General features: G+C 37.8%; 2 protein-coding genes across 2 annotated transcripts; one reads left to right on the forward strand and one right to left on the reverse strand.

Annotated features, from left to right (window-relative positions):
• Window positions 1–565: 565 nt before the first annotated feature.
• On the reverse strand, window positions 566–5497 carry LOC147864028 (GRF-interacting factor 1-like). The gene is made up of 4 exons (XM_087320061.1): window positions 5356–5497; window positions 2762–2838; window positions 1544–1628; window positions 566–1390 (listed from the first exon to the last, which is right to left on the reverse strand). Exons 1-4 carry the CDS (start codon window positions 5440–5442, stop codon window positions 929–931), a joined length of 711 nt encoding a protein of 236 aa, XP_087176187.1. The 5' UTR covers window positions 5443–5497; the 3' UTR covers window positions 566–928.
• A 5521-nt stretch (window positions 5498–11018) lies between these two features.
• Window positions 11019–13723, forward strand: LOC147864029 (artemisinic aldehyde Delta(11(13)) reductase-like). The gene is made up of 4 exons (XM_087319647.1): window positions 11019–11311; window positions 11766–11906; window positions 12063–12193; window positions 12407–13723. Exons 1-4 carry the CDS (start codon window positions 11199–11201, stop codon window positions 13366–13368), a joined length of 1347 nt encoding a protein of 448 aa, XP_087175773.1. The 5' UTR covers window positions 11019–11198; the 3' UTR covers window positions 13369–13723.
• Window positions 13724–14508: the final 785 nt, after the last annotated feature.

Below are 14508 nucleotides of genomic sequence, written 5' to 3' on the forward strand. Positions count from 1 at the left end.
TTCGAAGCTTGTAATATATCATTAACTTTAACAATGCATTGGAATCCCTTTAAAGTTACAGATTCCATCAATTATTCAACCATCATCAAGAGTAAATAACGGTTTACTTCCTATGGCAAAGACTAACTACCGTTTATAATATAATGTCTACCTTAAAGATCTATAATGAGATTAACCATGCAAAATCAAGATTTGATTGGATTTTACTTTGTGTGTTAGATTGTGCAAATCTAATTACAGCACGAGTTATGTGTTTTCAATTGAATCATAATCTTTACCTTTATAATGATTTTTCATTGTGTAATGAAAACGTCATATTGAAAAATAAACCAGATGTTCTAGCTCTCTACGAGAAAAGGCTGATATCAATAGATTACGAAAACTGCACTTAATGCAAATGACGCGTGAAACTGGTACTATCAGTAACCCTAAAAGAAACTCAACTCTTGCTTCCCGAAGGGTAGAATTAAAGAATCATAATGAAGCTGAGCACTTTGATTTCAATGAAGTATTGAACACGAGTGCCATCAGTAAACTGTGACGAATTGATTTCAGTTAGAACAGATAGGGGAAGGAGTCAAAATGATATGTATTCAAAATGTTACAAGTTGGAAACTCATCATGAGGATTTTTCAGTAATTTAATTTGGATCATATGGTTACAAGAGTCTGTTAATGAAAGATACACCAAACATCTGAGGTACAAAGCATTGCCTGAGCTTATGTGATATTTGACTGTGGACCTTATAAACTAGTATTGTAACAAAACATGATGGTGATAATGATGACAATGACGCATTGCCTATACATGTGAGGGTACGATGAAGACAACATCATTATTGTTATAGATAACCCTACAATGGCTTTGTGACAACAAACATAACAAAGTAACATCGCTAGCTACACTTTGAAACATAAAGAACTCACTTTCACTCTTCAGAAGCCTTATGATATGATGTTTCTGGTTCTTTGGGTGTACTCTGACCCGAAATGCTTCCCCCATTTCCACCTCTGGGAGCAAGATGCATACCATCAGGGCTTGATCCATCCGATCGAGTGCCCCCAATACCTCTACTACTTATCTGGAAATCCTCTCCGCCGTTTGCTGTCCGGTTATTATAGTCTGGAAATGCCCCATTGCTAAGTGAATTATTATTATTATTTACACCTGAACTCGATCCAGAATGGATGTTGCCAAGTCCATTGCTGCCTCCAGCATTCAAAGCATGATGAGCTGGTACACTTTGCTGTTGCTGATGCATAGATAAAAGGGATGGCTGTGAATATTGAAGAGGATTCCGAGAAGCCATGAGAGCTTGCTGCTGCTGCTGAGCGTGTTGATAAGCATTGTAATTCACTTCTCCAGGCATTGTGCTTCCACTAGAATGAACCTGTCCCAATATATTGTTTTAGAGTTTGTGATGGGCATAGCCTTTAATAAGTTTACTACATACAGTTTATCTATTGTAACAGGCATATATAACATTGATGGAGCGTACAAAATAGCATAATGTTCTATGCTCCTGAGATAGCTAAATATCTACCTGTTGAGGGACTGGAACTGGCTGAGGTTGAGAATCTGCAATGGCAGCCAAATACATAAGATTTGCTTGTAATCTTGCCTGGTATCTGCAAGTAGTGTCAACATGTCTTTTTGGCAGTCCATCATAGGATGATAAATATAAATATTTTCATGAATTCCCAGCTATGGAAAAGTTGCAAACTCCCCATACCACAAAAAAATTTATTTCTTCCAGAAATGGTCCAATCTAAGATTTATCCAATCAAATTTTCATATCACACGATGCAACCCAGCAATTAATCACTTTCATAAACATTCCATTCGTGCTATAAACTCCTCGATTATACTTTCAGGTTCAGGTTACATAATAAGTCATCCAAATTATTGAACTTGCACACTTTACATGATTATTCTGTCTCAAGGGGAGCCAATCTTACAAAGGAAGTCCACCACTGCCATCATTGTAGGCGTACTGCCACAAGATCTCTTGATATTGGTGGAAAAAGATTACACAATCAGAGTATGTCACATTTTCACCAAATCAAGCTTTATATGCCTAATTCATTGGGATTGTGGCAACCTCCATCTTTGTTAATTAACTAGCAGGCTTTTCAAAACAGAAGTTTAAATTTTATTGTGAAATGAAAAAAATATAAGAAGGACATTGTGTATCTCCTGTGTATTGTGATCTCCAAATAATTGACGTTAGAAACAATGGAAATCTTATGTTTTATGGTTTCATTACATGCAACGCTATATGTTTTGCATTTTAGAAGAATGTATAACCAGATAAGATCTCTTCATATTGGGGAAAATATGTTATGTGATAAATCTGTGCCATAGTCACACTATATGCCACTTATAAAATTAATTTCCTCATGGAATCCAGAGGAAGAGTGACTATCTCATGAACTTGCCCATTTGCAGATAAAATATTGTTGTTTCATTGTTCTATCCAATGACTTCTCAGTGGCTAATGGGTAAGGACTGTAAATCTTTCACCTGTGTGAGGATGTCACTACCATTACTACTAGATCAATTTCCCCATTAATTAACACATGACTTCTTAAGAGGAAAAAAACCACAAATTTATGGTAATGCATATTCAAATCATCTTAAGATGTTTAAATATATTAAGAAGAATACAACGAACATGTTATGATTTTTGCGAAATAATAGAAGACAGTAAAACAAAAATGTATTCAATCATAACAAGGAAAAGTAAAATTCATACACTTACGCAGCACACTCATTCATTTTGCCAAGGTTTTGATTGTCAAGTATGGCAAGGATAAGTTGTTTATTTTCATCCAAATACTGCCAAAAATAGTCAATAGTGAGGCACTGAGACTTGAGATCCATCTTTTTTTTCCCTTCACTCTAGCATTAGAGATGATAATATCAACATACAAATAGCAGAAGCGAACTAAGAAACCTTCACATTTGTGTACAACATACAACCATAAAAGTGTGAATAAGGAAAAGTTTTACGTGAAAATTCACCATTAACATTCAACCTTTGTTCCTTAGAAAGCACATATATTAGTAACTCAAAATGCTTCAACAATATTGCTGGTAAACATATGTCGGGTTAAAAACAAGTCATATTGTAGTAACTAACAGAAAGCCTGATCTTTCATAAATTAACAACCCTATACTCACAAAGGAGATCCAAATGGTCATTGTTTTTTGCCTAGTTAAATACTCAGGCACTAGCAAATGATGGTAGACAAAAGTGCTACTGCTGCAAGCATTAGAGATACACAGAATTATTTGATTTTTTAGTTTTCTTGACAATGATTTTACAAATGCCGAGTATTTCTACATTTGGAGTCACACATGTGCTTACATTGTACGCATTAGAGACACATAAACCAATTCAAGGGATTTCACAAAATTATTCTCCTTTCTTGATATCCGTTTTGCCGATAAGTATACATGCTGAGTTTATCAATATTTGAGGAATATATGTTTCAAAATGTAATATTCCTTGCAAGACTACATATGATAAATATCCAAAAAAACATTTTTATAGCAAAAGATGTACAGCATTCCTTTGCATTTAGAAAAAATATGAAGGACATACATATAAGTTTGCAGATTCAAAAAGTATGCTTGCTTGGTTTCCACATTATCCATGCATGTTTGCATGAAGTTGAGATCTAACCAAATGCACATATTTTTACAATACTACAGACTTTATAGAATAAAAATATCTGTGTGAGGTTCTGAAGGTTAATTTATAATAATTAGAAAATGAGTTATGCTAATTACAAGTTATCATTACTAGTTGCTCAATAATTAGATTGTGAGAAAGTCCTGAAAGCTTAAATGAGAAAATTAATTTGATCAGCATGCATATAATTAGAAAATGTCCATCTCCTAAAGTTTACGCTGGGAAGATAACTCTATTCTATGTTGCTTATGAAATTCCTTAATTATGAGCTTAATATTAATTTAATGTGATGAGGAACCTCAAGTTTGAGTGTAATTTGGAATAACTTTCCTTCTCCTTGCTACTTCCCAACTAAATCTACCTTAAACTTATTATAAGGTGATGAAAATAGTTTGAGTTCGAAAGTTTTTTACATTTAAAATTTTTTTAAATATTTTGCAACCTTGTTTTCATGGCTCTAAAAGTTTTTATCAAATTTGTTCTCTCTAAAGATACTAAATTTCTAATATTTTGGATTTCCACGTGCATGAATGACCAGTCACCGTTCTATATCTATTAGATTCCTACAAAAACTTCGATGTTCACGAGAATTGAGAATCTGAAGAGCATTAACCAAATCAAATCTCTCTATTTTAGATAGAATCTGAAACTTCTTACTTTTAACTGATCCAGTTTGCTCACTTTGATACCCTGATATAATAGTTTGAACTTTAAACCCTTTCATTCATAATGCCAGTGAATGAGAGGGAGATGTCTTTTACTCCCATAAATTTTCAAGGGAAGGTGACTATATCACTCCCTATGAGCACAGATTTGGAAGAAATTGGAATACTTCCTTGTAAACATACCATTTTATGCAGTTCACAGGGAAACCAATAATGAACTTCATGTGTGAAATTTGAGAACAAATCCATCAAACTTAGGGATATAAAACTTACCTTAAATAGGCAAAATATATAGGTTAAATACAATAATAGTGTAAAAATGCAACATCACCAAGATAAGGGTATGAAACACAAGATTAGAGTTCAAAAAAGTAACAGATCCAGGATTAGGATATAAAATACAATACCGAGCTCTAAAATTGCAACATATCCGAAATTAGGATATAAAGTACTATGACATTAATGTTGAAGAACGTAACATATCCCATATTACCGCATCAAAATATAATATTAGTGTGGAAAAAGTAATGGATCCAAGATTAGAGCACAGAGTACAAGATTAGGGTACAAAAGCAGTATATCCAGGACCAATGTAAGCAGAAAAAGAAGCATATCTGGGATCTAATTTGAAGAGGGAAAGAAATTCGGCTATAAAATATCACTGAGGGGAAATAGCAAATCCAAGATTAGGGTATAGATAGAACAATTACGAGTGTACAAATAAAGCAGCATATATTAGATCGAGACATTAGTTACTGTTCGCAAAGAGAACAAAGAAAAAAAAGCACTACATACATGATTAAGGAGCAAAGTAGAGTTTATAGATAATATTAAAAAACAAGCAGAAACAAAAGCAATATATACTGAGGGATTTAGGTTGAAGGTTTTTGAGACATAAAAAAGGCGGGGTAGAATGAGAAGCCCCATATCTAAAGGAGAGGAATGGAAAAGAACGAAAGAGAGAGAGAGAGAGAGAGAGGAATTGTTGCATACCTTCTGAATGATCTCTGTGGTGACGTTATGTGAAGGGTAGGTCCCCAAGTGGGGTTGCATCATCAGATGTTGCTGCATGATATACATATGTATCAAATCTCACTGTCTCTTCTGTCTATTTCTAGTTATGTGGATGTATGTATGTATGATTATACGTACGTATGTAATTGCACATATACTTAATTTCTCTGCGAATTCACCACTTCGAAAAAGGAAAGGGGGGGGGGGGGGTCCAAAAAGATCAGGACAAAACGAGAAAGAATATAAACACAGGCAGGCAGGAAAGAGTTTGTAAAGCCTAGAGAGAGAGAGAGAGAGAGAGAGAGAGAGAGAGATGCTTTTCTAGGTTTTCCTTTGTTTCTTCTTCTTCATTGCATGTGATGTAAATCATATCATACATATGTTTGTTTGTTTGTTTGTTTGTTTGTTTGTTTGTTTGTTTGTTTGTTTGTTGTGTGTGTGTGTGTGTCACTGTGTGTAAAGAACGACAACAAGAAGTGTGTGGGCATTGGCTTTCATTAGTGTCAATGTAAAAAGCGGCCGAGGAATCCCACCTCAGATACAGGAAGTCTCTCTTTGTAAATAAGAAAATGCCGACAAGCGCTCGAAAGAAGAGTATGCAAACATCATATAGGAGGGTGTAAAGGCGTGGCATCTTGTATTCATGACCGACGACTGTGTGGTTGTGGGGTTTCGGTCCGGTCCAGTTCGGGTCTAAGTCAAGGCAATCATTGAGTGAGAAAATTCTCTCAACAACTCAATGAGTGCCTTGACTTACCCCGACTGGACCGAAACCCCACGGCCACACTGTCGTCAGTCGTGAATATAAGATGCCACACCTTACACTGTCCTATCTTATGTTTGCATACTCTTCTTTCGATCTTTTGTCAGCATTTCTTGTTTACTAAGAGAGACTCCCTTGTCTTTGAGATGGGATTCCTCTACCGCCTTTTATATTGACACTAACCAGAACCAATACGCACGCATTTTTTGTCGTTCTTCACTTGTTTGCTCTTTGACTCCATATGTTCTAGAAGATATTGCTTATGTGCATCATGTGTATGCTTACCTAACAACCTATGTTACTCCATTTATTGCACAACTCAAACCACCTTTCCATGTCTCCTAGCTCGATGGATGATTTCAAGGAACTATCTTGCACCTTTTCTAGAGTATTCATAAGTTCAAAACATTTTTATAAAGTTTTATAAAACAGCTCGCATAATATAACAATAATCTTGACCATCACCTATTATGATTTCCTAAAAGTAAAAAACGTTAACCCTAGAAATAGCACTCAAACACAACCAATGACGAAATTACTTTTCAAGTAAGCAATGCATTTCACATGCTCTCTGTGCTTTTCCACGATACCTTTGTTGACATTTTGGACAATTAGTCATTGCTTCAAATTGACATGCAATAACGGGTTTTTCTGTACAAGGAAAAAGCTATACAATTTGTTGCCATTGTTGTACTGGTGCATTTTGTTGTTGCTTGATTGAATTTGGTCCCCCAAACCATGTTCATTGATGATTCAAAGGTTTGGTGCATGGATGAGGGGACGTCAAAGTTGAAGGTGCTCTATGTCACATTATTCTCATCAACCTCCACTCAAGTAGGCTTTTTGTCGAGATGCCAAGCCTACCTAAAACATTGATTGATGGATACACTTCCATGCACGTAAAGAACAATCTCGACTTAGAGAGAGAGAGAGAGAGAGAGAGAGAGAGAGAGTGTGTGTGTGTGTGTTCATGCATGCGTGTCCACACAAACAATGAATAATGTTCTAATGTAGTTTCCTTTGGCATCTCGTACCCAAATTTCATTTGCCATTTTGTTTCCTTTCTTTGGATATGTTTGGTTAAAGTTGATTGATGCCAAAACATTGAAATCATGTTGATACCCATAATGAGATTCATCACAATATACACATTTTCCATATTATTGACATGATTTCATAACAAGGTAGGAGATATGTGATTCCTTTCGAGGATCTCAATTGTCATATAATGAATTGCCATAAAATCTAATCACATGTAGCATGATGATGTAATAATGATGCCTTTCTATGTCATATGACGTGTCACTTACGATAAGTAGCAACAATATGTAATTAGACATGTCTTGATATGTTCACTTGTAGTTTTGAAATGATGTGTTGTGCATAATAAATATTTTTAAAAAACATGATTTCGTACAATAGAAATGGATAGAAGACGAGATATGATCCAATTAGGTAAATTGATTTTTTATAGAAATAAGATAAGAAAAAAAATGTCATGACATCTTAGTTCAATGGGTGCGTTGATGCACATGTTTTGTGTGTTGGTAGATTTTCAAAAGGCACATAACCTTCGTGCACGCATACCACTTAAAGCATCCAAGGAAAATTACTATCAATGACCGATTTGTGGCATTTCATGATGTACATATTTGAAACAATATTGCTTGGGCCCTTGATAATAATAAAAAGATACGGATGAAATGAATAAGATTGTGTTACACAATGTCTACAACAACCAGTAATTAATTGCCAGGAATATATTTATAACTATTGTAATTAGCATAGTATTGTGATTAGTGAGGCGGTTAACATTATAAATGTTGCTAGTTCCAACAACTAATTAATATTAATGTCGCAAGTGGCAATATACTACTCCAATTCTAGTCACCAGATTTTTATTGTGTTAAATAAGGTAATCAATAATGTTATCGTTACTCGTAATAATTATTAGTATTAAGATCAATATTGTGATTGGCAATGTGATCAGGCACTGATGAAAATGTTAATATTTGGAATTGTATTATATTAGCACTTGTTGCAATGCTAATTGCCAAAATTAGCTTTAATGCTAATTATATCATTCTTATTAGCATTGTTATGAGCACATCTCCTCTAATGAATGATTGGGTTTTGGAGGAATGGACTTGCAAAATATTAAAATACAATTATATAAGTGATGCAAGGTTGCTTTCTAACTAAGAGGTAGGAGTGTAGAACCTATATAAGCCATGATAAGAGGGGTATTACACATATTTTCCCAAATTTCTATTAAGGAAGGAGGAGATAAGCATGAAGGTAGAGGGCCGAGGCGCGTAGTTAACCTGATTGTGTCAGCAAGTGCATTTTTGACGGTGATTTCATTCAAGTATACATTATGATGAAGACTCGACACCAAAGAAAACTTTTGCTAAGTTTCTAATGTTGCGAAGTGTTTCTTTCAACCTTAATTATGTCACAGTATAATAATGAGTATATCGTACACACGCTTTGAGTCCATGACAATGATAATGTTGGTTACTATTAAATTCAATGAAACAATGATACCGAGTACCCTTTTGTGTACAGGTGAATATCAAGTTTCCAACACGCGTTGCCACCACCTTTGCAGGTTGTAGTTATCGTGAAAACGATTTTTTAATTTGGTCAAGAGTTTCCTCCATGGGATGAACAACTTTGTCCAGCTTGTATTCAAAAGAAATTATACGATTCAAATGTTAGGAGACTAGTGTCCAAGCTACACTTATGTGTGTATGCATGACTAATGAATCCATGGATTGTTTAGAGTCACAAATGATTGACCATGCAAAAATTATGGTGACTTAATTATTGCGATCTTCATCCCATAGATTTTAGGGAAAAGTACCAGGATACCCCTGGAAGTTCGTCTATTTACCAGAATGCCCCTGAAAGTTCCAAATTTACCAAACTACCCCTATGTCCAAAAAATTACACTTTGTAAAGTAAGTATACACTCAAATCTTTGGTAAATAGGGCTAGTTCGGGTCCATTTCTTCCATCTTTGGTAAATAGGGCTTGTAGATTTGAGTGTATAATTACTTTTATAAAGTGTAATTTTTTGGACATGGGGGTAGTTTGATAAATTTGGAACTTTTAGGTGCATTCTGGTAAATAGACGAACTTCTAGGGGTATCCTAATACTTTTCCCTAGATATTTTATCATAAATTAGTAGAAAAGAAAAAATCTAGAGAAACTTTGGCCAAGGCCATATAAGAGTTGGACTTCATACTACCCACATATACGAGGGCCACATTTGATACTCTCCTTTAAATTTAAGTGCTTATAATGATAAACTTGAATGTCAATTGTTATGCATTGGAGGGGTTGTGAATGATACATGTTAGATTGTAGTTGGCAATAAAAGATATCATTAACAAACTAACAAATTTATTTCATGAGGTCCTAGATTGATGTAAAGTAGAGCAAAGTACAGAGAATAAATTTGTGTGGGCGCGGTGGAAGACACATTTATATGGACACGATCCATCTTCTTGAATGAGTTTTGTTTCGTTTAATGCGTGTTGATGCGATGATAGGTGATAATTGAAATCGTGACAATAAAGTAAAACAAACCATAATACGAAGTCTTGGGTTTATACAAGTCTTGTCCCTTCGCCATTCCAATGTATACTCGGAAATGTAGCTAGATTTGACCATGGAAGTATGGTTGGTTATGATTATAGCGACCCTAAGGTACCTTCCTTACACATACATGATGTTTTAAAGTATGGTTATCTCATTCTTCAATAATCAATTCATGGAGAAATTTAGTATGCACATTCTCTTAAAATATGTACTTGAGACTTTGTCAATGCGAGGTGTTACAAAATAAAGAGCAAAAAAACAAGCCCTTCAAAAATATTAGATGTACATGGAATGTCAATCCAGAGGGCCATGGCAATTATTGTGTTTTAATTGAAGACGCGGTCATGCAAATGCAATTAACAATTGGTTCACGAGAAGGTGAGGAAGGCTCGTGCTTATCCACCTTCCTCCCTAGATTTGAAAGTAAACTTTGGAAAGAAGGGGGGGGGGGGGGGTGGTATGACTTTAGTTTGATGACTACGCATCCCGAAAATTGTCGTTCCCCACGCCACGATGGACATTGGAAACATAGATATCATAGGAATTGCAATGCAATAAAAACAAACGTGAATTGATATAACGAAAAATTCACACACACACACGCGCGCGCGCGCGCATGCCATGACACCATTGGTAGGAGGGTGGCAATGATATGTCACTGGACAAAATTAGGCGATTTCGATACGGCCGGGAAAGGAACCTGAGATTCGAAGGGAGGAACGTGGTATAGTATTGTATTTTTGTTTTGATTTGGTGGGCCGATGGAGCCGCAAGGGTAACGGGCGGGCGGGACGGACGGACGGACGGACGGATGGACACATTGGGTACGGACAGCAGCAGGATTGCGTGCGGTCGAAGAAGAAGAAAAAGAAGGTGTTATTGAAATAGTCATGAAAACTGATTGACCAAAGAAATAGTAGTAAATAAAAAGACGTCGAGATTCGAGAGAGAGCCAGAGAGAGAGAGAGAGAGAGAGAGAGAGAGAGAGAGAGAGAGAGAGAGAGAGAGAGAGAGAGCGGAGGCGTAAAACTTTGAATTGAATTGAATTGAATGAAATGGAATGGGCCAACCCCCAAATTAAAATAAATAATAAGAGTAAATAAATTACTCTTCCTCTCTATGCAAGCATGCATGCATGCATGCATGTATGTATATATGTATGTATGTATGTATGTATGTATGTATAACAGTTGTCAGTATATATATAGCTGTGGGTATGTGTGGACATGGCCATTGCTTCTTCTTCACACTCCACTCACTAACTGATCTCTCTCTCTCTCTCCACCCAACCACACAGAAGATCTCTCTCTCTCTCTCTCTCTCTCTCTCTCTCCCCATCCAGCCACACAGAAGGAAGAGGCACAGAAAGAGAAGGTCGCAAAGAGAGAGGTAAGACAAAAGACAAAGAAAGAGAGAGAGCCGACACAGAAGATCCGCTTAGCTAGTTAGACTATGCGCACAGGAGCCATCGCTTCTGCAGGAAAAGCGAGAAATGGCCGTCATGAGATCTTCGACTCTCTGTTAGCTCCCCTTGCACTAAGCCCTCACCTTCATCTCTCCCACAGGTAAACATCTTCATCTTCCTCCAAAATTTCTCTTTCCTTCCCCTCCTTTTAGCATAATCCATCCATCCATCCATCCATCCATCAAGAAATAACTCAAAATTGATCTGCTGTAACAAACATTTGTTTTATATGAAATTTAGCCATCACCATATTATGGCCTTACATCCAATCCAGAGAGCCACAGACTCTTTTCGACTTTTAAACATAAAAGTTATTCATTCCCTGTAGCCTCATCTAATGCTGATCGGTTTGTTCATACTTTATCGTTCCAATATATTTCCCTCTCACCATGCACTTTGTCATCCATGGTGCAAAATTTGTCAAATTAATATTCGCTCTATTTGTAATCCAACATTGTCATTCTGTCATGAATTCACTCTATTCTGTAATTCAACCCGCGTTTTAACATTCGTGGCTAACAGCTAGCTTATAATTGATTGTCATAATCATTCAGGGTAGTTTTAGCACCTGTTACTCGATGCCGAGCACTGAACTATGTGCCACAAGAAGCTCATGTGCAATTCTACGCGCTCCGTGCAACCAAAGGGGGCTTGTTAATCACTGAGGCAGTGGCAGTCTCCCAGGCAGGGATCGGGTAATTAACTAAACTCAAACGTGGATTAAATGATTAGTTTACCCTAATTATGATTCCAATTATTAGGACCGATTGTTTTATGTGTCGCGCCGCTTTAAGGGTCACATACTAATACTTGCTATGAACGCGATGGCGTATGGGTTCTGAATCCTGCAGATTCCCACATTCGCCTGGGATTTGGTCGGAGGAACAGGTGGAGGCGTGGCAACGAGTGGTGGATGCGGTGCACAAGAAAGGCGGCCTCATCTTTTGCCAACTATGGCATGTCGGCCGGGCCTCCCATGCCTGTAAGTATAAGAAATTAATAACTAATGCCCTGACATAGGTTGCATTAATGTTACACAGACTGCGGATTTGGACCTTATATTATGAGCTAATCTGATATTTCTTAGAAATTTTTGGTGCCCCATTATGCCCTTGGGTCAAAAACAAAACAAACTACATAACTCCCTTGCCAAAACATACTGTTTTGACACTAGTTTTTGCTTAATGTGCCACAGATTATCAGCCCCAAGGTTGCAAACCAGTGTCCTCCACTTCTCGGAGGCTTCCATCAGATTGCACCATCAGACTCCCCGACGGAGCATTTGATACTTACGCGGAGCCTCGCGCTCTCGAGACCTCAGAGATAGCAGGCATCGTGGACCAGTTCCGGCACGCAGCATACAATGCCAGGAGGGCCGGGTTCGATGGTGTTGAGATCCATGCCGGCCATGGCTACCTCGTTGACCAGTTCTTCAAGGATGGTATCAATGACCGCACCGATGAATACGGCGGCAGCTTGGAGAATCGTTGCCGGTTTGGGCTTGAGGTGATCTCGGCCGTGGCAGCTGAAATGGGCGGGGAAGAACGCACCGCCATCCGGATCTCACCCGTCATCGACCACTTGGGCGCCACGGATTCGGACCCCGTCGCGCTCGGCCTCCACTTGATATCGGAGCTCAACAAGAAGAAACTCGCGTACCTCCACATGACGGAGCCGCGGTTCAACAACAAAGGCGCGACGGGTCTCATCGACACAGCCGATGATTGCAGTATATTCCGCGAGGCCTATGAAGGCGTGTTGATGAGGAGCGGCGGGTATACACGGGAGTCCGGGATGGAGATGATTCGGAGTGGCGGAGCCGACTTGATATCGTTCGGCCGCCTCTTCATATCTAACCCTGATCTTCCGTTGAGGTTCGCGATCGAATCGAAGCTCAATGAATACGACCGGGCCACATTCTACACCCACGACCAATTCGAGGGATACCTTGACTACCCATGCCTCTCGGAGAAGGAGGTATCCGAAGGCTGGGCTACCCTCCGTCGGCGGCAGAAGAGCTCCGACTCGGCCCGTGTGCGGCCGCCAAGGCGGCTCACCATGGCATGTGGCCCTTCATCCCCGGGGCCTCGATTCGACCTCACCTCGCCGTCCACGCCACTCCTGGTGGCCTCACCATCTCCGAGATTACTGTTTTAGAGAAGTCTAATATAATAAATATACAATAACTGAGGAGTACCCCCACGATCTCCATCATAATAAGACATACCCTGAATCAGATAATGTGTGGCTTTGCCCCTTTTGTTTGCTATTGTATCTGTATAAATTTATAATATGTCTCCATGAATTCTACAAGACACATAATGGAAAGAGAGAATTGCCAACAACAACATCACAGGAATGTTGAATCACTTCCCATGACGAAGAATTGTGGTCCCTTCATTATTCTATTCATGCAATCTAATTCATACCAATAATTGACGATTCAATAAGAAAATTTATAAATAATTAACACGAATGCATTGACAATTTTAATATGTCCAATTCCACTTCATATGTCATGACGAAACTTTTTCATCAAGAATTTATCCCTTTGACCATCCACTAGTTCAAAGCCAATGACCCTTACTTTCCTGTCACTGTCTTGTTCTGCCACTTTGGATCTGAAGTGGCCAAACCCTATTAGCGTGAATAGTCATTTTTACTCATACAAATATCTCTACATGACCCCCTAACCCTTTCAACCTTTCGAACGCTCTTTTGGACAAACTGGCCAAAGGAACAACATCAAAAGGACCCATACCTGTAAAATGCACACATTATTAAACCCAAATGCCAACGAAAGAATACCTTATTAATAATGTCATGTATGGATTTAGTTTAGAGGGGGCAATGACAGGCATGGTGGGAGGTGATGTGTCACGAGGCTTTTATTCTTCTTTGGGCCCAATGGGACAAAATGTTGTTTCCATGGACCAAGTTTAGCTTACAAAGATGCTTGGTCCATGGAGACAACATTTAAAGCTCGATGTTGAGGACATCTTGACTAGGGCTCATTAAGATCAAATGAGTGAAAAAAGTACTAAAATTTATTCTATAATAAGCCACATATACAAATAATTTTATTTAATTTAAAAAAATATAAATAAATTATTACTATATAAAGGAAAGTCATCTTCTCATTGTCATTATCGCGTTCAAGATTTCAAGAGCTCAAGAGCATACTAGGTATCTCACACTCTTAGTTTTCGTCTCTTGACGAGGATTTTAAGATTGTGAACGAGAAGCACGATCTGGGATAATATGGTTCAGAATGTCTTGGGCGAATTCATCAGTCTC

Source organism: Azolla caroliniana, unplaced genomic scaffold, assembly GCF_043228905.1.
Source record: "Azolla caroliniana isolate FFs.n. ecotype wild unplaced genomic scaffold, voAzoCaro1.0.p SCAF_5, whole genome shotgun sequence".
In the NCBI taxonomy this organism is placed as follows: domain Eukaryota; kingdom Viridiplantae; phylum Streptophyta; class Polypodiopsida; order Salviniales; family Salviniaceae; genus Azolla; species Azolla caroliniana.